At 46.6% G+C, this 21,688-nt stretch overlaps 3 protein-coding genes across 4 annotated transcripts in view; 1 reads left to right on the top strand and 2 right to left on the bottom strand.

The window, feature by feature from the left end:
• Positions 1-21,688, top strand: part of Med12l (mediator complex subunit 12L) — a 271,847-nt gene that overhangs the window by 185,958 nt on the left and 64,201 nt on the right. For both annotated transcript variants that reach the window (XM_026408177.2, XM_026408176.2), the window contains one exon: positions 18,921-19,068. In XM_026408177.2, coding sequence (XP_026263962.2) covers positions 18,921-19,068 — 148 coding nt within the window. The remainder of the gene's footprint in view (positions 1-18,920; positions 19,069-21,688) is intronic.
• On the bottom strand, positions 751-1,791 carry P2ry13 (purinergic receptor P2Y13). The gene has a single exon (XM_026408161.1). It carries the CDS (start codon positions 1,789-1,791, stop codon positions 751-753), a length of 1,041 nt encoding a protein of 346 aa, XP_026263946.1.
• Positions 9,069-18,993, bottom strand: P2ry12 (purinergic receptor P2Y12). Its single transcript, XM_026408180.2, has 3 exons — positions 18,697-18,993; positions 12,630-12,798; positions 9,069-10,962 (listed from the first exon to the last, which is right to left on the bottom strand). The coding sequence occupies exon 3, from the start codon at positions 10,948-10,950 to the stop codon at positions 9,922-9,924; it is 1,029 nt and encodes a 342-aa protein (XP_026263965.2). The 5' UTR covers positions 10,951-10,962; positions 12,630-12,798; positions 18,697-18,993; the 3' UTR covers positions 9,069-9,921.

Genomic DNA, 21,688 nt, shown 5'->3' with positions numbered 1-21,688 from the left:
TTCGGGAACCCTAACCATCACACAGTCAGGACCCGCAGCTTGTTAGTATGGGAGACCTGCGGGAGGGGAGGACCCTAACGTGCCCCCCACAGTGGGAGAGCCCGGTGGAGGGGCAGCGGAGGTGACACGGGGCCAGGAGTGCTTGCTGAGCTCCCAGCGTCCCGGTGGCAGAGCCGTGTGTAACTGGGTGTCAGCTGGGTGGGGTACTCATGTCATGGCTCTGTGCTGTGCTGTGGGACACAGAGCAATCTCTTTGTAACTGCAGGGAGAAAATCCTTCCTGCAGGATCTCAGTCAACCCACGGGGACCCTCAGACCCCTTGTGTCCAGCATCCCTTTCACTTCTGGCTCAGCTCCCACCTGTGGCCTTTACAAGTTAGTTTGCTGCTTCCCTCAGCGGTAATTGAAGCCACTCGGCTGTTTGGATCATGTGTGTGAGTGAATGTGAGGTGGTGCTGGAGGGGAGGCTTTTAGGAGTCTGCATTTCCCTCATCTTATCCCAAGTACTCAGGGGATGTCCTTGGGAAGGTGGCCTCTAGTGGCCCTTTGCTTTCCCTTGCATCCTCTTGTTGTGGCTTTATGAATAGGTTCACGTGGAGTTAAACTTCACAAGATCGTTTTTGTACACCTGGGGTGATCATGCAAGGAAGCATTTGTACCCATCTCTTTTTCTTTATTGCTTAAATTTGGTCTCCACACAGATGGTTTCTGAAGCCTTGTGGCCATGTGGCTGTGAGCCCAGTGGCAGCGGTCAGCCCAGAGTTATGTGGTCTGTCTGGCTGCTCTGTTGCTCCTGGTGTGAGGCCCTCCTGCACCTCATGCAAGGCAGCCTTTCTGTGAATCTTTTACATAAGAATATGTATATTAAGGGATCCATGCAAATGTTAGTTGCTGCCAAAAAGAGAGTCGTTTCTTTGGCAATGAACAGCCGGTTCTCCAGCGCACAGTCCTTCTTGCTACTGGTTTGGCTGTGAGTGTAGGGGACGCGGGTGAAGTGAAACGGGGCAAAGCACAGGAAGAAGACAGCCAAGACCACGAACACCTTCCCCCCCAGCCTCTTCTTGCTTTGGCCATCCTTACTTTTGACCTTTTTATAAGAATCATAGACTTTTTTGGCAATCACTATATAAAACAGAAGCATTAGGACAAACACAGTCCAGAAAATGCCCTGGGATATGTAGTTCACCAGCCGATGCCACCACAGCCCCAGAGGGCCCTTCAGGGACGCACACTTTTTCACAGACACTGGAGTTGCTTCCTTGTCATTCAGGATCATATTCGGCAGGGACATGGAGAAGAGAAGGAGCCAGACGAAGACTGTGACCGTTTTTGCAAAAGCAGGTTTTTTCACGAACGATTTCTCGAAAGGTCTGACAATCTTGAGGAACCTGTCAAAGGCTATGAGGCCCAGCAGCGTGATGCCCACGTACATGGCCTCGTAGAAGACCACGGAGGAGAAGCGGCACACGAATGCTCTGAGCTGCCAGGGCCCGAGGTGCGCGTCAGAGAGGATTTTGAAAGGAAGTGTGAGTGTCATTATCAGGTCAGCCACCAAAGTGTTCTTGAGGTAGATGACGAAGGTGGAGGAGCTGGGGATGCGCAGGAACGCCCACAGGGCCAGTGTGTTGAGCAGGGCTCCCGCCAGGAAGACCCCCGTGTAGAGGATGGGGAACACCAGCTGGGTGATCCGAGTGTCCCGGGGGCATCGCTCAGAGCCATTGAAGCCCTGCATCCCCGTGGCGTTGGCCAGCTCCAGCATGGGCTGCACACAGACAAAGCAAACAAAGGCCATTCAGGACACTGTTAAAAAACAGACTTCAGCTGAGTGCTGGCTCATGCCTGTAATCCCAGCAGCTCAGGAGGCTGAGGTAGGAGGATCATGAGTTCAAAGCCAGCCTTAGCAACTTAACGAGGCCCTAAGCAACTCAGTGAGATCCTGTCTCACTAGAAAATAAACTATAAAATAAATATAAACTATAAAATAGGGCTGCGGAGGTGGCTCAGTGGTCGAGTGTCCTGAGTTCAATCCCTGGTACCAAAACAAAAAACAAAAACAAAAAAAAACCAACCCCAGACTTCAGCTGGGGAACCTGTTAGTGCCCTGTGTTCCTTCCCCACCTTGCACACATCTGTGGAGAGGGTGCTAGTTGTTTCTGGCTTGAATTTTTAAGGCACATAATATAGGGTTTGTACTTTAACAGTACCGTTACTTCCCCTCCTCCTTGTGAATCCAAGTGACAGGTTCTACCTGATTCATAAGTGCCACTTTGAACATGGCAGTGAAACTTGGACACCTGGGTTAGCCAAGCCTTCCTGGGCTCACCGAGTAGCGGCCCTCCCTCTGCACACCCTGCCTTCCGTAGCAGGCACAGTCATAAGAAGCAATGAAACTCACCTTGCTATGGGTGGGTGCTCAGCTCCGTGTCCTCCGACTGCGGCGGGCATCAGCTCAGCCACCAATGCTGGGAAGCAGCCTTCTGCTTTCTTACGCCGGCTTCCTTCCCCATTTCCACTTGACGCTCACTTCTGTCATGAGGTCTGGTGTAACCTCTCGTGTTTGCCCTGGGCTTTGCTGATACTCCCTGTCACTTGAGAGGTCTTGGGCGCTCACCACTGGGACTTGCCGAGGTAGCTTCAGTTGCGGTTCCCTGAGTGTTTTCTGCCCATCACTCTGCTCAGGCCTGTTGTCTATGGATGTGCCCCATGAACTTCGCCTCATTGTGATAAGGAGGTAGAAAGACCAGGAAGGTATCCTGAGGTACCCCCCAGTAGGAGACGAGTCGTGACCCTAAAATCTGGCAGAACCATCTTCTACATCCTCTGGACAGGGTTTCCAGAGATGTGTTCAGGAGGACGGCCTGTGTGTGTCTGCAGGCATTTACCTCCATATGTTTGTTGGTCCCAGGGTCCCTGAGAAAGAACAGAGTTCCTAAGAGGTGGGGACTCTTAGTGCAGACTTTTGGGGATGAGAGTCCGCTACCTACCAGTTGTGCGGTTTTAAATCACAGACACGTGATTTGACAGCTCTCCATGTGTGCAAGGAGTTTGAAAATGGTCTGTACCCAGAGTGTTGCTGAGAGGGTGAACTGAGGGCCTAGTGCCAGGCAGGCACCTGGAGAGCCCCCGAGACAGTCTCCCCGCCGCAGTCGGGCCTGGCAGGCTGGAGTGGACGCGCACTCCCCTCACGGCCACACAGGAGATCTCTTCCTATGAACGATGGCGGGAGGCGTGGGGGCCTTATGAACCAGCCTTGGGCCCCATCTGTAAGTTGTTCCCTGGCCTCTGTTGAAGCGTGGAGAGGAGAGGGCAGTTGTCCAGGGCAGTGTGCTTGCCAGACCTGTGAGAGCAAAGCGGAAGTCGGGGCTTCTGGGGATGTGGGGTTCTTCACAGAGTTTCATTTCATATTTCTTGCCACAGGTTTTTTTGCCTAGACTAGACTATACCATTGGTCTGATCAGAAAATTTTGGATGACTTGTCTTGGGATTCTGAGAATAAGAGTTTCATATCCCTTGAACATTTATAGCTATGTGCAGTACCGTGTCTATTGGCTCTGGTTGGCCCTACCTAGTGGATGACATAGTTCTCTGTGTGACTTGAACTTATTGATCTCTTGCAATGGAGACTCAAGATTTCACGGATATGGTGGAACATAGTAAATATGTCTGGGATTGAACCCAGGGGTGCTTGACCACAGAGCCACATCCCCAGCCCTTTTTATTTTTTATGTTCAGACAGGGTCTTGATGAGTTGGTTGGAGCCTAGCTACGTTGCTGAGGCTGGCTTTGAACTCATGATCCTCCTGCTTCAGCCTCCTGAGCTGTTGGGATCACAGGCAAGCGCCCCTGCACCCAGCTAAACATGTGTCTTTTTCTTTGCTTCAGCATGGGACAAAAAGTTTTAATTTTTATGTACAAGACTTTAATCTACACAATTAATTGCAAATTTCCCTACAGCCCCAAATCCATTATGTTGATGAAAGTTTGAAGTAGTTTCACTTTAAACAAGGGAAATTCTGTACCAGATGATTTCATCATGCGAAAACTGGAAATCACATTTTGGCCAGGTTTCAAAATGTCAAAGTGTGAGAACCTTGCAAAAGAGGAATGGATGACTAACGGTGTCCTCTTGGCAGCCATGGAAGCACATTCCTTTAAATGTGAGAGTTTCAAAGTGTGCACTTTGGTGAGAGAGTTGGGGTCCTCCTGGGCTCCCTGCTTGAGGAGGGCTTTGCTCTTGAGGGATATGGGAAGTGCTAGGTACAGCAGCTAGGGCCACTCCTTGGGCCACAGGGTCTGGGCTCAACTGCTCTACAGGTCTTAGAACTCTTGTGACCTTGGGCAGCTTTTTACTCTCCCTGTGAACCAGTTGCCTTCTCTTTAGAGTGGACATAAAAAACAATGTCTGCTTTATGGATTCAGAGAACATTTATCAAGGGCTTAGAAAAATGCCTATCATATGGTAGGAGTCCTGTAATTTTTTTTTTAAATTAAATCAAGTTGGAATAACTGTACACCTATGGGGGTACTCACAAAAGATGGGAGGAGTCAAAGAAGATACAGTGAGAGCACCCAGAAACTAGGAGCCTGCCAACAGGCTCTAGGGGAGTGTAGTCAATGTCCATAACAGCACAGAGGCTGGGCTGTGGCGTTGATGACATTATCTCATTCAGTCCTCTGAATAGTCCCCAGAGACTGGGTCCCCCTTGGAGGTGAAAAATTGGAGACCAGAAGGTAAGTGGTTTTCCCAGTGCCATGCTGCTACATCCCCCTGCCAGCGGATCTGGCCCCAGTGAGCCCTGGGCACCTGCTTGGCTCAAAGCCCTGTGACGATGGGGGTGGGGGTGGGGGTGTCAGAGAGGGTACTGGGAGAGGCCAAGGAAACCAGCCTGCCCAACGGAATCAACTGCTGTCTCCATTCCCCGTCTTCCTGCGGCACCTGCAGTTGGATCCACGGGGCGGTGGAAGGGTTCCTGTGGATGTGGCTAGCTGGTGCCACATAAATGGCATCTGCCACTACGGGAAGTCTTCGCTTTCATTCTGGATGAAAGTTGAAGTGAGATCTTTATTCCTAAAAGAGACGTTTAATTCCCATCAAAGTGCACCACTGTACCAGGTGCTTCCTCAGATCACGTGGAATCGTCGTAAAAATTCCATAGGAGACTAACAAAAGTGACAGCAAGCGAAAATAAGTTTCACACTGTAACAGTCAATATGACGACCTATCTCTATAAGTTAATACCAAAAATCACTGCATGGAATCAGAAACAGGCAAAAAAAAAATTGCAAAATTATTTGAAATGTTCAGTATTTATTTTGAAATTCTTTGTTGTAAAAGAATTGTTGTGACAAAATTCTTGAGAAAATCAAGTTGAAGGAAAAGATTTGTTCTGGTTCAGACTGTGTTGGGCTCTTCGCTGTAGGTTCTTGACAAGGCAGAACATGGTGGGGAGTATGTGGTGGAGCAAGCTTCTGTCTCCTGGTGGCTGGGAGGGGGGACCAGGGGGTGGAAGGGCCTAGGGACACATGCCCTCCACAGGCATGCATCCCCCACCTCTTCCACCAAGCCCCCTCCCCTGAGAGTTACCACTGTCTCCCAGTAGTCCCACAGCTGGGAAGAAGCCATGGGAGACATCAGACACAAACTACAACCAAAGGAAAGCATGTGTTTGAAAATTCAAATGCACATGGATATGTAGCAGAGGGTGAAATTTAATCCCCCTTACATACATTTATATATATAGATATAAAATATACACACACATATATACATATATATATATATCATATACACCAATGTATATGTGTACATAAATATATATACAAACATGTATGTATATTTACATACATACATGTATATTTACATACATATACACAGTTATTTACACAGAGGGTTTTGTTTCATATTTAGACTGATTAGTGCATTTAGACTGATCTGTTTTTTTACAGAATGTACACATTTATAATTTAATAATGAATGTATAAATCTACCATAGCTTAGTTAAGCTGCCACTGGTTGGAACTTAGTTTGTTTCCAGTTTTTGTTATTTAAAATATGCTGTAAGCCAGGCACAGTGGCACACACCAGTGCCAGCTGCTTGGGAGGCCGAGGCAGGAGGATGGCAAGTTCAAGGCCAGTGTGGGCAACTTAGTGAAACCCTGTGTCAATCTAAGGTCTGGGGATGTTGCTGTGTGGTAGAGCACTTGCCTCGAATGTGTGGAGGTCCTGGGTTCTATCACCAGTACCACCAAAACCATCTTTATATATTATATATTCTTGTGTATTTGTTCTAACATATTTGCAAGAAATGTCTAGAAGTAGGATTGCTGAATCAAACGTCTTGTTTTAGAATATTGAATGTTCTCTTCCAATGGTTGTCCCATCAAGGGTGGGATTCTTCAACACTGCCATTAAAAATATTTTTAAATCAGTTAGAAACTTATGGGTGAAAAAAACCTATGCCATAAATATAAATTTATATTGTAATTTGTGGGGTGGATATGTATCCTTTCCTGTTTTTATTGTCCCTTTCTATTTCTCCTGGAAAGTCCTTCTCATGCCCTGTTCCTGACTCTTTCTCAGGACCTCTTAATTAGTGATGAATCAAGGGGCTTCCACATTCGAAGTCCCAGCTGGCGGTGTCCTGCCCTCCCTGAGCATTGTCCTCTGAGTGTGCCAGCTCTTTGCAGTGTCAAACCACAGGAGCAGTTGTGTATGTCAAGAGAGTGTTCTGATGCTGCAGATTTTTTGTTCCTGGGCAGGGGATCTGCAGTCTCTCTCTCTCCCCCTCTCTGGCCCCGTCTCTTTTGGTACTGGGGATTGAACCCAGTCGTGCTTAGCCATTGAGCCGTATCCCCAACCCTGTTTATTTTGGCAGATTCTCACTAAGTTGCTTAGGGCCTTGGTAAATTGTGGAGGCTGGCCTGGAACTTGTGATCCTCCTGTGTCAGCCTCCAGAGCCACTGGGATTATAGGCATATATCATGGCAGCCGGCACAATCTCCTTTTTAAAAAGAGATTTTTCAGTTTGGGTGCCATGAGCCTCTGTCTCCAATGCAGCACAATTGTTGCCATCATGGAGCAGCTGCAGATGAAGCCTTCGTGGCATAGAAGTGCTGCAGTGAACCAGAATTAGGAACATTCCAGATTGAACTTGGTATTGAAATGACTTGGAGTTTGACTCTTCTCTGAGCTCTTTCCCCACTGGCTTTGACAATGTACCCAGCACTCTGAGGTCCTGGGCTGTGAGAGGAACTCGCGATGGGCTGGCTGGGCTCAGGCTGTGGTTTACTGCCACCTGCTGCAGGTGTCTCCTATAGGGAAGCCACTGAGAGAAACCACGCGGCACTGCATCCTCGGCTGGGGACCCTCGGGGCTATGTGCAGGACTCCCACTGTCTCCTCTGCTGCATCTCTCACTGCTGTACCTGTGCCCACAATGTTGGCTTTGGTTTTTTTTTTTTTTTAATAGAAGTTATTATGAAACATGGAGTTCCTTGCATTCATCAGGATTTCTAACCCTAGAGACAGCGACATTTTCTTTGTGCAGCAGGCACTGCCTGCCCATCTCACAGACCCTCTTGAGTGGTGCATTCTGATACAGGAGCAAAGGGTGTCTACTGTCTTTGAGGAGAGAATCACCAACAGTGTGATGCTGAGTCTGATGAGGGTTCTCATGGGATCTGTACATAGCTGTAAAATGAAGGTTTCCAAATACTTCACAGCTCTTCTGTACTGAAATGTCACTGTCTTGATAGCAGTTCTAGTTTTTTGACTCCTGTAGAACAGCATCATCTCAGTTAGAAGTGTGCAGCAGGAGGATTGTCCAGGCCACCTATCCACCCTGTCCTTTCCCAGCATGCTCCATGGTACCATGAGGACTCAGTTTTAACCCACTCTCTGTCCCTGATGTGGATGAGCAGGGGTGGGTGTCCTTCTACTCATAGGCAAAATAAGGTTTGCTGATCATAGTTAGTCTCCAGCACCTGGGTGTCATATATCCTGGTATTGTATGCACTCCTCTCACAGAGCATGGCTACTGGACATCTGATATAACAGTGAACTTGCGCGGCAGGACTGACCACTGCTCAGCGCCCAGCAGTAGATGGCACATGTGTGATTTTGGCCCACGTCTCTGTGCCTCTCTGCTGACATCCAGTGCTCACTGAGAGCAGTGCCACAGAAGGATAGTGTGGGTGTTCCAGAGTGGACACCACTTAGGGAGCTGAATGGGCTCATCTCTGTACTGAAATCTAGCCCTGCAGCAGTCTGGTGGGTTTGGATGACTTGGAAGTTCAGCAGACTTCCACTGTTCTACTTTCCCCTGACGTTGGAATTTCCATATTGGTACGAGGCCATCTTCTGTTTGAAAATCACCTCTGGTGATGATAAGTAGTTGAGATAAGTGATGTGAACTGCTTTGTGCTATGTACTTTGACTTTTATCTAATCAGTAATCATTGTATACAGTCAGTAAAATGTCACAACTTTCCCCATGAATATGTACCATTACTGTGTCAATTAGAAGTAAAAATATATTTACAAAAATCTAGTATGGCCAGGCATAGTGGAACACATCTGTTATTCCGCAACTCAGGAGACTGAGGCAGGAGGATTGAAAGTTTGAGGCCAGCCTCAGCAAGTTTGCATGGCCCTCAGCCACTCAGCAAGACCCTGACACATATTAAAGTGTAAAGAACTGGGGATGGAGCTCAGTGGTCAAGTGCTGCTAGGTTGAGTCCCCATTACCACCACAAAACAACCAACCGGATCCCGCATGACTTATGTGAAATCAGACTTTCCAGGTATGGCCTGTGAACTTATTGAGGTGACAGTTGTCTTCAGAGACACTTTGCACACCGAGACATGATAAAACAGGTTTGCAGCAGTTCTTCCTTAAATGCATGAGGTGTCTGATGTTATTGTGTTGGGGGTGGGAGGAGCCATGGTATCTAGTAACTTTGAAAAAGGAAATTCCAACAAAGTGATAAGGTTAATATAAAGTTTTATATTATACACACAAATACAAATGTATGATTCCAAACAGTTCACTCACTTTCATGTAGTAGTTACACCGTACGACTTTGTAATCATATTTTGTTCATTTTTCTTACTAAAGGAAAATGTTTTATTAACTCAAATAGCAAGTATTTCTAGAAGCCAGTTAATAAAGATTAAGTGTCAATGATGGTATTGTATTCATCGAAGTTGTCAATATATTAGTAAAACTCTCTTCTCTAATGTTAAGGAAATACAAATAACTTTTTTTAGTATTATTATATCATAAAAGTGACTGTCCTTTCTGTAATTTTCTTAGCTGTGCCTCTTCTTTATTGGAAAGGCATGCCTTAAGTCTGTTGACTTAATGAACATTTCAAACAATTCAGTTCCATTAAATACCATTTCAATTAGTTTAGTCTGTGGATTTTGTTCATGTTAAGAGCCAGTGGTTATTATGCTTTGTGTACCCACTGAAGTTTTTCTAGGTTTCACAGTAGGTCTGGGTTTGGTTTGGGGGTCTTGGATGTACTTCTACCTTAATAGGAGTCATTTTGGTCAGGGGATTATATCAGAGTGGTCATTCTTTTCCAGGGGGTTATAAAACACACAGTTGTGAGCACTGACATACGGAAGCTAGCTGTAGGTGTCAGCCAGTGACCCACTTTGCAGGAGCTCTGCAGATCTGGCTTCTGCTTTGCATGCAGCATGGCAATAACACGCTGCTTGTCCTGCAGGGAGCTACGTGGGGTTAGGTAGCCTTGCTTGCTGGGAGCGTTCGAAGCTGGCTCCCTTAGTCTCTGTTGCTCTTTCCAGGAGTCATCACTACTGACTCTGCCACTACTTGGTCAGGGTCCTGGCTGGCTGGGTGCTTTCCTTGGAGGAGTTCTGGACCCCAGCACACTGAGACTGTCCCCCGGGGAACTTGCTTACATTGGAGTCTCTTCGCTTGGGTCATCAGCACCCTCTGCTTTCTTCTTGTCCCCCCGGGATGGGGCCATTGCAGAACTGGGGCACTTGAGCATACTTATCAAGGAATTCCTAAAGGACTTGCAAAGAAAGAAATAGATGAAGGGGTCCAGGCAGGCATTCAGGGAGGTGAGCCACAAGGTGCTCTCCTTCAGGTAGAACAGCGTGTTCTGTGCCGCGCAGTCGAAGACCTCCCGGGTCTGGCTCAGGGTGTAGGGGATGCGGGCGAAGTGGAAAGGCACGAAGCACAGGAAGAACACCGCGATGACGATGAACACCCTGACATTCACCTTCTTCCTGGGCGCCTTGCTGGACCCCCGCGTCCTCATGTAGGACCTGTAGAGCTCTTTAGTAATGAGTGTGTAGCACACGATGACAATGAGGAAATTGATCCAGAAGATGACCTGGCAGATGTAGTTGGTGATCTCGTGCCAGACCAGCCCGAACTCCGACTTGAGGAAAGAGCACTTCTTTATGCTCTTGTCCCTCGGCCGCCTGTTGGTGAGGATCATGTTGGGCAAGGACAGCAAGAACATGAAGGCCCAGATGACCACGGAGAGCACCTTGGCGCCCAGGAGACTCTGGGGGCTGGATGTCTTGAACGGCCGGGTGGTCTTCTGGTAGCGGTCGATGGTTATCAGGCCTAGGAAAGAGATGCTGATGTACATCGTGAAGTAGAACACGACGGAGGTGACCTGGCAGACAAAGGTCCTCAGGGGCCCGGGGCCCAGCTTGGCATCACTGAGGATTTTGAATGGAAAAGTCAGAATCATGAGGAGATCCGAAATGACCGTATTCTTAAGGAAAATAATGAAGTTGGATTTACTGCGAATTTGAAAGAAAATCCTCATCGCCAGGCTGTTGGTGACAAGTCCCACAAAGAAGAGGACGGTGTAGAGCAGTGGGAAGAGCACCTGGGTGATCTTGTAGTTCCGGGCACACACGCTGCTGTTGCTTGGGGCCAAGGTGAGGTTGTCGCTGAGTAGCATTTCCTCTGCCACCTGGAGAGGGGACAGGGGAGGCTTGTTTTAGTACCAGGGAGCTGATTTTGCTATTACCCCCCCACCCTTCCCCCAAACATGAGTTTTTTTTTTCTGGTGCTCATTGGGACTCTCAGTAGGACCACAGGAAGCAGAGTCTTGGAATATTTCTCCTTAGCGAGCACTGAGTCCCCAGCTGGGCCAGGTGACCTGCAGCACTTACCCTGCTCTTCAGGCGCTCTGTACTTCTGGCCTGCAGCGGGAGAAGGCCCTGGGCCTTCTCAGTGGCCACCTGCATTTGTGTGGAGCAGGCAGCTGAGGCCTCACGCTCTGCCTTTGCCTGTGGGTTTCTGCTTGTGGTCCCCCGCCTCCCCACCAGCCTCCTTCCTGGCCCCTGCACTCTAAGGGCTTGAAGGAGAGGTGAGTGGCAATTGCCCGTAGGACCTTAGAGAGCAGCAAGACACGGGATTGGAGCACTCTGGGAAACCTGTTAGATAAGGAAGATACTGAATCTGAGGCCAGAACAGAAGAAGCGACAGCATTTTCCTGTATGCTAGAGGACATTCCTGCCCCTGCATGGCTCAGCCACCCCTTAAAACCTTGGCCTCACAGAGACACATCATTTCGTTGCAGATGTTTTCCATCCACCTGTATCTCATTTCCAACTTGAGTATATTTAAAGTCTTACGTACATTTCCTGAATATCATTCAGTTTAAATTTCAAAATAGAAAATAAAAAAGGAAGTGTCTCTCTGTATAGTGGTCATCAGTCGGCTTGTTCAGAACATCCAGGGCTGGTTGCCTAGGTTGATGGGGTGTATGATGGCAGCTAAGATGAAAAGAAACCAGGTTGTCTGGTCTTGTGCTGTCACCACAACAGGCTGCCATAGAGAAGGCTGACACTGACTTGAATGTGCTGTCTCGCATCTCAGTTGCGAAACTTGATGAAGTTTGCAATCTGTTTCATCACGGACAAATAGAACTGAATTTAATAAAATATTGTTCCTGGTATTCAGACATGATTATGTTGAGAACACAAATATCTAAATTAAAAACAAATCGTTCATGTAAGATATTTAACACATGAAGGTAACACTAAATTCCCTCTGATATTAACAGGTTCTTTTTTTCCCTGTCCATCCTTGTATAAAATAAAACAAGAATCCTGTTGTCCCAGTATGGCTTTAATTTTTAATACCTTCCCCACCTACTAAATGTTTCAATAAAAGGAAGAGCTAAATGTCACCAGCACCCCAGCATTTCAAGGATAGGTGTTCACTGAATGTCCCCCCATGTTCCTGCTCTTTTCTTGTTCTTGTTTGCTCCCTGGCAGAGTCAGCAATTCTGCTTTGGGAATGTTGCTTTGGCATAGAATGTAAGTTATTTAAAAAAGTATTCTTGATACCAAGAATTTCCGCTCCCTCCATATATGCATATCATTCTGTAGTCAAGATTAAATAAGTAAAGCCGTTTATATTGTATATTCCATGCTTTGCATAAGTTTTTTAGTGTAGAGCGTAACTATTGTCCCTGATATCATTAATATGGCTTGTATTTTAATTTTTCCTCCAAATTTATACCTATATTATTACTTTAGATTTTCAATTTTAAGAAAAACTTGGACAAAATGCACACACACCCCACAGTGTGAATACATGTCGTCCAGGACCTCTCGGTAAGAACATTACCTGGTTACGGGGGCTGACACTGCGGGACTCTTGAACGTCTCCGGTGATGGTCCTCCGTACAGTTTTCAGACTGGCTTCTGATATTTTCCTGTTAGCGTCTTAGTTTAGTTGTCAGTCGTCTTTGTGATGGAGAATTTGCAGAGTTTTCATCAGTGAAATCTAAGGCGTTCTAGAGAGAAAAGGAGAGAGAGAAAGAGAGAGAAAGACAAAGAAAGAACTTCACAAATCAGAGGTTACCTTGAACACTGTTGCCCCAAAGCTAGACAGACACTGAACTTCCATCTGTCTGCTTTTAGAACTTCTGCTTTTATTTCCTGGGAAAATGTGGGGGCTAGGGTGGCTGAGAAGTCATTTTCTAAAAGCCATTTGAAATCTTACAGCTTCTTGTTGGAACCCACCGTAGGGTTGCTGATTAATAATAATTGGAATTCTTTGGGTTATTTTCCTTGCAAATTATAATTCCACATTGAAATCGAGCCTTCAAAGTCTGCTTCCTGCAGGCTTGTTTTCTCGCTTGCTTCCTCCCCTGAAAACATATTGTGCCCAAGGCTGGGTGATCTATTACCTGGTAAGAGGTAATCACATTAACTCCAAGTGTGTGCTGGCTAGGGACGTTCAGCCTCTCACCCAGGTTTCTTCCTCGGGTTAATAATGTCATTATTTTAAATCTGTGTTTGATTAGCTCCTTTGTAGGCAAAGCAGTTTCCTCCCATTATAAATGGTCAGAGTCTACAATTACATTAGGGAAGCAGCTATGCGCATTGCCAGGCTGCTCCAGAAAGCATCCTTCCTGCTCTTCTTGAAGAGATCTCACATGTAAATGTATTCTAAAGTTTCTTTTTACCTAGCTTTGAGTTTTGGGGAAGGATAACCTCGAGTTAAGGCATCCTGTGTTCCTACTGCAGACAGTTTTTTAACTTTTAAACCAATGGGGAAAAGATAGGGGTGAAAATGAGGGTGAGACTTGTTGCTGCTTTTTACCTTTTTGTAAATATCACTGTGCACATACATGGACACACACACACACACACACACAAACACACACACGGCTATGAAGTCTCTCTTACAATATTTTGTCATGGAGACTGTCAGATGCCCGTTTAAGCTACCTGACCCTGAAAGTGAGTCCAGTCTTTAAGTGAAAGTGTCTCAGGTTGGAAAAGCCTGATACCATACAACAGAGCCAGGTGGCCGTGTCAGCACCCATGATAAACCTCAGCACCATCCACGGTTTGTCATGTGTTACTGGGAACAGGGCTAAATTTGGTTGTTTTCTCTGATTGATATGGTTTAGAAAAATGAACAACTTTTATTTTCAAGTGGCTTAATTATTTTACCATGAACAACTTTTATTTTCAAGTGGTTTAATTGGTTTATTTATTTTACCACATCCATTGAAGACAGTTGTCACTTTCTGCTCATCTAAAAGTATTTGGTTCAACTAGGATTGCTGTGAACCCAGGGGCCCTTCCTCTGGTCCTTGTGGAACCAACTGTGGAGCTATAATAAGACATTCCATCAGCTCTTGGGCTCATTTAGTTCTAACAGACTATGGCCCTAACTGTGGTCTTCGTGATGTTAATGAGCATCTTCACAAGATAATTTTTTAAATTTTTATTTATTTATTTTTGGTACTGGGGATTGAACTCAGGCACTGGACCTCTGAGCCAGCCACATCCCCAGCCCTTTTTGTATTTTTATTTAGAGACAGGTCCTCACTGAGTTGCTTAGCACCTTGCTGTTGCTGAAGCTGGCTTTGAACTTGAGATCCTCCTGCCTCAGCCTCCTGAACCGATGGAATTATAGGCAAGTGCCACAGCACCTGGCACAGGACATGTTTTAAAGCAGGGTGTCACTACAAGAAAGCTATTGTTCTTTCTTTAAAATTTTTTTTAGTTGTAGATGGACACACTATCTTATTTGTTTATTTATATATTTATTTTTATGTGGTGCTGAGGATTGAACCCAGGGTCTCACACCTGTGAGGCGGGTGCTATACCACTGAGCCACACCACAGCCCAAGCTATTGTTCTTAAAGCTGTGTTTACTCCTTTTTGTAGAGATGAGGTTGTAGAGATGAGGTGGCAGGGTGCCGTGCAGCTCTCCCAGGGTGTGCGCAGGTTTCCATTTGAATGTTGACACGTAACAAGGAGAGGACTTTGGGGAAGTGCTAAATGCAGCGTTTTATCAGGGCAGTTGCATCTACTTCATCTGTTTCACAAGTGGTTGGCATAAAAGGAAGCACATTCAAAATGGGATTGTTTTTATTTTTCTTTAGTACTTTAGTAATTTCTAAATTCTGTGATTATTAAACAAGCAGCTGCCATAGACTTGTGAACACACACACATTTCAGTCACATCTGTAATCACTTATTTTAAAGAGGTTCAAGTGGCTCCCAGAAGACCTCAACCATAGCCCTCCTCCTTCCTTCCAGGGGTATTAGGCTGAAGTCACACATTTTGTTCCTGTGGGGCACTCAGCTCCCCAGGTTTCGGGTGTGCACCCCCCCTAGTTCTTTGCTCACCTTAGTCTCTGTGGGTGCAAGTGGTAGCTGCGGGGAGAGAGAGTGACTGTTCTGGGGCCGAGACACCAGGACTTGACCTGCAGTGGGCAGGCCAGCCTGAGCGGACCTGACTTCTGAGACCTCTCCAGTGGTTCTTTCCTGTCCACTCACTGTATCCCTTGGAGATAAGCCATAGAGCAAACCTTGGTGGTGATCTCAGATCCTACATGTTACCTGCAACCCTGCAAGCTTGGAACCCACTGGTGCCTTGGGGAATGTTTGGTTCCTTTTGTAGCTTGGCTTTCTTCTCATTTGATATAAATTGCCATGTGAAGAGTCTCATGTCTTCTACTTGTGCAACATTTGACATACACACATCTTGTAACCTATTCAAAAACAGCAGCTTGGCAATGTGCAAGAGGGCTCTCTCTGAAAGCTGGTACGCTGATGGCAGTCAATCTTTCCCTGAATGTGGTCCCTCTGTCTCTCCACATTCACGAAGACCCCAGCCCATCACCTCCTGTCTCCTCATCAGTTGTCTGCTCTTCTATCTTGATGTCCTTTAAGGACAGTTCTAGATTTTAATGATAGCTGAGGGACCGGCGTCTATACTGGTGGCCAAGTGGACTTTGTCTTGGCGCTGCTGCCCACGCCATCCTCCTCAGTGCAGGTCACCTCTCCGACCTCCCTCATCGCTGCTGTCTTCACCCCTTGTTCCAGCTTCCTTCTGCTGTGGCTCTGGAGCAGCTTCTGTTTGAAGTCCCCAGATGGTCCCCAGAATCTCCTTTCCATAGCTTGGTCCGGCACTGTCGATGGTCCTGTTTCCTGTGTCTGCTCCCTGGCTCCCGAGAGCCTGCCTGTGAGTGCACCCTATGGTTCTGAGGCCTCATGTGTGTTCGTGGTGGCACATTCTGCGTGTGCATCTGCGTTGGCTTCTGCATGTCCTGCCCTCTCGGCTCTGTACCCCTCCTGAAGAGAATGTGGATGTCCTCCACCTTGCTGGACCTGTCACACTGGCTTGGGCTTGATTCTCACTGAGTTGGCACCAATGTCAAACCAAACATGACACATCTGTGGTCCACTTCCAATCATCCTCACTTCCTGGCACAGATAACATCCTCCCAGCCCTTAGGATGGCCCTTTTTCTCTCTTTCAATTTCCTTGATCAGTTTTTCAAGTGGTTCCCTCTTAAAATCCACTGAGATGCACATTCACTCCTTGGACCCAGGCATCTGACCCTTCCCTAAGGTCCTTCTGATTCCTCTTGGTCTTTGTCCCCATAGCTGGCTTTGCTCTCCATGCTGGGTTGTTTTTTTTTTTTTTTTTTTTTTTTTTTTTTTTTTTTTTTGGTCCTGGGGATTGAACCAGGACTGCCTTACCACTGAATTACATTCCCAGGACCCTCCCAAGCTTTTTTTTTTTTTTTTTTTTTTTTAATGAGACATACTTTTAATAAGTTGCCCAGCTGACCTCAACCTCGCTGTCCTGCCTCAGCCTCCCGAGCTGCTGCAGGTGCAGGCGAGCCCAGCTCCCTGCAAACATTCTTGCTCACACTTTCTATTTTTCTCTCACTTCTTGCCCACAATTTTGTCTGTACTTAATTGTCAAGTGAAGTTTCCTATAAAGCTGTTTTTTTGTTCTTACCTTCATTCTTGCTCAGTCCCTTTAGCTATGTATTCATTAGCCTATGTAGTTTTTTCTGTGATGTACTCAACAGGTATTAAAGCCACCTTGGTGCTTATTAAGGAGAACATAAAAATGAGTAAAACAAGCAAGACATGTCTTTTACAAAGCTGTGGTCTAACTGGGGAGACACCTAGAAATGAACAGACACCTAGAAATGAACAAGTGGCATTGTGAGAAGTGCTCTGGCTCTCCTCCCTCCTCCCTGTCCTTCTGTGCTGAGGCTCTCGGTGACTAGGTGACAGAGTGGAGGACCTGACACTGCACTTGTGCACAGCCTTTCAGCAGGGGTAATGGATGGAGGCTGTTGGTAGTGTTTTAGGCAGGAAGAGCAAAGGAAGGAGCCATGCCAGGGTCTTTGGAGAATGTTGAGCCATGCAGCAGGGTGGGTGTGGGTGCTGCAGAGAGGGCGGAACCCAGACTGGGAACCATCTTCTGGGAGCCATGTACAGGAGGCTCCCACCATCTCACATCACACCCTGTATCTCCGTGGCACTCGCAGAACACCAATAAGCAAGGCAGTGGTACCCTGTTTCTCAGGGGAAGGAACTGAGAGTAGGCAAGGTTCTTTAACCAGGTCACAGAGCCGTCAAGTGGTGTGATCATGGCATGCTCACCATGGATTGGGCTGCTGTTGGTGCAGCATGCGGCCCGGCTGTCCTGTGCTGTCATAATGAGCACAGAGATTGTTCTAGATCACCCTTCCCACCATCCCTGTTTGGACTTCTGGCTCTGCGGCAGGGTCTCTAGCATGTTGTCTTGACCGAGGTGCCTGCCATGTAGAGTTGACTTTGGTCAGTCTTCCCATTACCCTACACATAGACATTTATGTTGGGGTCTTCTGACGCGGCCTTAGCTGGAAGCAGTTGCCAGGGCACAGGATGGGCCCTGCCTGAGGTTTGTAATTTTCAGATTTGAGCCCAAGTTCCCTGATAGATGAGCAAGGTGGACAAGTAAATGGCTTCTAGCAGAGTATGACAGAAAAGAGGCATGGCCCTGAGGCAGGCATTGCACACAGAATGAGGGACAGAATGGAGAAGGCAAAGAGCCATGTGACAGCTGCAGGGCGCACAGGCTCCGTTCTCGTCTGCAGAGGCAAAGTGCTATTGGTGCCAAGTCCCTATAAGTGGCCTGCAGCTGGGGCCCCAGGCACTGGAGTCTGCCACTCTTGGCTGAAGCCATACTAATGGTGACACAGTGCACTTGTGTCCCCAGGAGAAGTGTTCCTCCCCCAAGCTCCTCAGAATACAATGCTGGGCAGCAGGGAAAGCACCTGGCCTGGGCAGAGATGTGCCAGGCGATGGCAAAGGAGGCATGTGAAGGGCGGGGCTGCAGAGGGGGTGAAAGGCCAGGGCCAGGGAAGGCCAGGGCCGGGGCTGGGGAGCCAGGAAAATGCCCATAGCCAGGTGGACATTCCCCAGGCTGAGCTGGGCACCCCGTGGTGTGTGTATCCATGCTTCTGTAAGGCCAAGACCAGATGATTTCCCTTGGGGGAACAAGAGCCAGATTCTCTGTTGGGGTGGGGCATGGTCACTAGGCAAGTGAGGGGGCAGCAGAACAGGTGCGGCTTAGGATCAGCCACCGCACCATAGAGACCCCCGCTCCTAACTGTTTTGTCACTTGAAAAAAAATATAAATGTCTCATACCATCATGTCAGAAGTAAATGAAATATTTTGCTACAGTAATTGAAGATCCTAGAAGGACTTTTCTCTAAATATGAAACATAAACCATCACTGCATACCTAAAACCAAGCTTAGTAAGAAATACCATTTTCTTTTATGAAAAAGTTCAACTGGATGGATGTTATGTTACATGATATGAGATTAATACCATGTTTAGCCTTAAATAATGAAAAGTTTTTCAGTAGTCAGAACTTACTCTGTGTTGTTTGCCCACATCAAATGCTCCTATGAAGACTGCAGGTCGGTCGGCACCTTTTTCTTAAGGTTTAGCAAGTTCCAGACTGGAACACCATGGCTGGTGGAGGTGGAGGTGGCCCACAGGGTAGGGATGGCTGCAGGTGCTGCTCTGGGGTTCAAGACTGAGCTGGGCAGCTCTACCCTGTGCACGGTTTCAGAACAACCACATCCCCTGCTTTTCAGGATGAGTCCTCGAGTCATGAATGTAACCAGCGCACAATCCTCCTCTACGGAGTGGGCAAGGAGCGCGAGGAGGCCCGGCACCAGTTGAAGAAGATCACCAAAGACATCCTGAAAATCCTGAACAAGAAGAGCACCACAGAGACAGGCGGTAAGGCCTCCACGCACAACTCCCGGGGGGCCTGCTGTCCCCCCTCTTTGCAGCGTTTATCAAAATGCTCTGTGTCACTGTCTCCAGTGTGTTTCCTCTCACTGATGACTGTCACGCTGAAATATGAATAAGCACATTTAAGTATTTTGAGCTGGAGACCATTAATAGCAGTCTTTGAATTAACAGGCCATAGTGTAAAGGTAGATGCAGGTGATTTTTATTCTGTACCTTTCTAATCTGGACCAGAGTTTCCAGGTAGTAATGAAGGGACTCCTGAGGAGGAGTGGGAAGACCCGGGTCTAGAGGAGCTCCCCCTCCCCGTGTCTTTTCTGCCATTGCCCCGGCTCGCAGTTTGCTTTGCTGTGGGCACTGACCTGCACACGACAGTCACAACCATCACAGTGTAGTTGCTGGTCTGTTCTTAGTGACTCGGAAGAGGAACTCAGTGGGTATGGAAGCCACAATGTCACCAGATAATCTCTGGTAGAAGGGAAAATTAGGCCTTTGCAGATAATGGCCTTGTCACTTGCAATTCTTTCTCTGTGTTTTTTTGTAGTTTTTATAGTGAAGCCAAATATTTATGTGAAGTCATCACCTTGCACAATTGGACCTTTGTAATTATCCTTTTCAGATCTGCTTAATTGCTCTTTCAGGGTTTATTTCATTATGCAGTCATATGATTTAAAATATGATATCATTATACACACACACACACACACACACACACATACACACACACATATACATCCCTTCCACTCTTTTTTTTTTTTCCAAATCCTTCAGTAATATGAAGAAAGAATGTCTACATTTTCAAACAGCCTTCTTCCTGCCTGTGGCGTAAGCCACCTCTCAGCCCCTGGCCACTCTGCTGTGGACCTCTCCACAGGGCATTCAGTCTTAATTTTTTAACAGGCAAAATTACTAGAGCTTATTTTGCTAGATCTTTCCTAGAGAGAATAAGTAATCCAAAACAGCACAAGTAATCCAAACAGCTTCTTTTTCTTCCAATAAGGGGTGTGTGCAGGCATGGAAAGGGCTTCGTGTCTCCGTGTCTCCTTGGTCTGCTTGGCTCATCTTCCCTCACCCCTTTCACAGCTTGGGAAGGGCCTCGCAGTGCACCTGCACTTGGTGGGAGTAGCCACGAGCTGTGCAAATGAGACTCTTGATGTTCTAGAGCTTGCAGAGGAAAGTGCTCTAAGAAAACTATTTATATTGTTGGGTTATTTTCTCTCTTAGAGAAAAGAGGAAATGAGTTTCAAGAGAAGATTGAATTGAGAAGCCCTGAAACTAGCTAGCAAACAATATTTGAGACTTCTGTTGGTTTGCTTGGAAAGGGGATGGGGGTCACTGTCTCCTTTAGGTGAAAGTCCTGCGGCTCAGTCTCAATGACTTGCAGAGGGTACCCAGGTCCTGCGTAGAGTCTGGGTTTGGAAGGCTGAAGGAGGTGGAAGGGAAGGAAGTGGGTTGGCCATTCATGTGGACTCGGCTTCCTTCCTTCACGGTTTTTAGAGCCAGACTGTTGTCTGTTCTATCTTTGTAGCAGTCCCTGAAGTGTAGGCACTTCTAGCCCCTGAACTTGGAAGACCATTGTTCTCTGTGCCTTCTGAGATGCCAGTAATGGAAACCCACCTCAAGCAGCCTCCTCCATCCTCCTGTTTTTCCTTCATTTTAGATAAAACTCCTCAACCAGAAAGATGTCAGTCAGGGATGCAGTAAGCCTCCTCTAGTTAACAGCCTGTGTGTGAAGACATATTGTTTGCTAGCTTGTCATTTAGTGTGAGTACCAGAGGCTGGCCAGTTATACTCAGAGTAATGGAAATTTACCCTTCCTCTTTTTTTTCCTGGAAAAATGAAGACTGGTAGGGAGAAAAGAGCTTGTGTTAGCATTTATTTCAGTTCAGGGAACATAAAATAAGATTTTGATACTGGGTGTGGTGGTGCATGCCTGTAATCCCAGCAACTCCCAACTCCCAGAAGCTGAGGCAGCATCATTGCAAGTTGGAGGCCCACCTTGGCAACTTGATGAGACCCTGTCTCAAAAAAAAAAAAAAAAAAAGGGGCTGGAGATGTAGCTCAGTGGTTCTCAGAGGGTTCTGCCCTCAACCTCCCCACTCCTCCCCACCCCCTCCTTGCAAAGAAAAAAAAAAAGGAAGGTTTTATGGTTTCAAGCCATTAATAGTGTTGTTAGATCAGCCAGGTCTTGCCCAGTGGAATTTCCAATCTAATTTAAGTAGCATTTTCATTTGAACTTGCTCAGACTTCCTTCTGCATTTGCATGAAAACATTAATGAATTTTACTAGAACTATTTGTTTAAAAGGCCAATAATATCAGGACTTAAACATTTTCAAATGAAAATTAAGCAACAAAAGATCAATAATATATGTTATGAAAGCAAGTTAACCTAAAATAGATAGGGAAAATATGTAATTATGACTATATTTTTAGTCACACAAATATCATTCAAATTAATATAAGTGCCACTGCTAATTTGTTACCTTTTTAAAATTTTTTTAAAAAGTGGATGTAAATTTCCAAGAGTACTTTGCATCCTTTTACATGAGGTTTTAAGCAGTTTGTTAGGCTCCATATACCTAAATATATCTGCAGAAACAGAGGTGT

Source organism: Urocitellus parryii, chromosome 2 (assembly GCF_045843805.1).
Source record: "Urocitellus parryii isolate mUroPar1 chromosome 2, mUroPar1.hap1, whole genome shotgun sequence".
Classification (NCBI taxonomy): domain Eukaryota; kingdom Metazoa; phylum Chordata; class Mammalia; order Rodentia; family Sciuridae; genus Urocitellus; species Urocitellus parryii.
This window is presented reverse-complemented; position numbering and strand designations above follow the sequence as displayed.

Bases quoted from the DNA above. Each gene is read 5' to 3' on its own strand.
- P2ry13 (XM_026408161.1), bottom strand. From the start codon at position 1,791: ATGGCCTTTGTTTGCTTTGTCTGTGTGCAGCCCATGCTGGAGCTGGCC.
- P2ry12 (XM_026408180.2), bottom strand. From the start codon at position 10,950: ATGCTACTCAGCGACAACCTCACCTTGGCCCCAAGCAACAGCAGCGTG.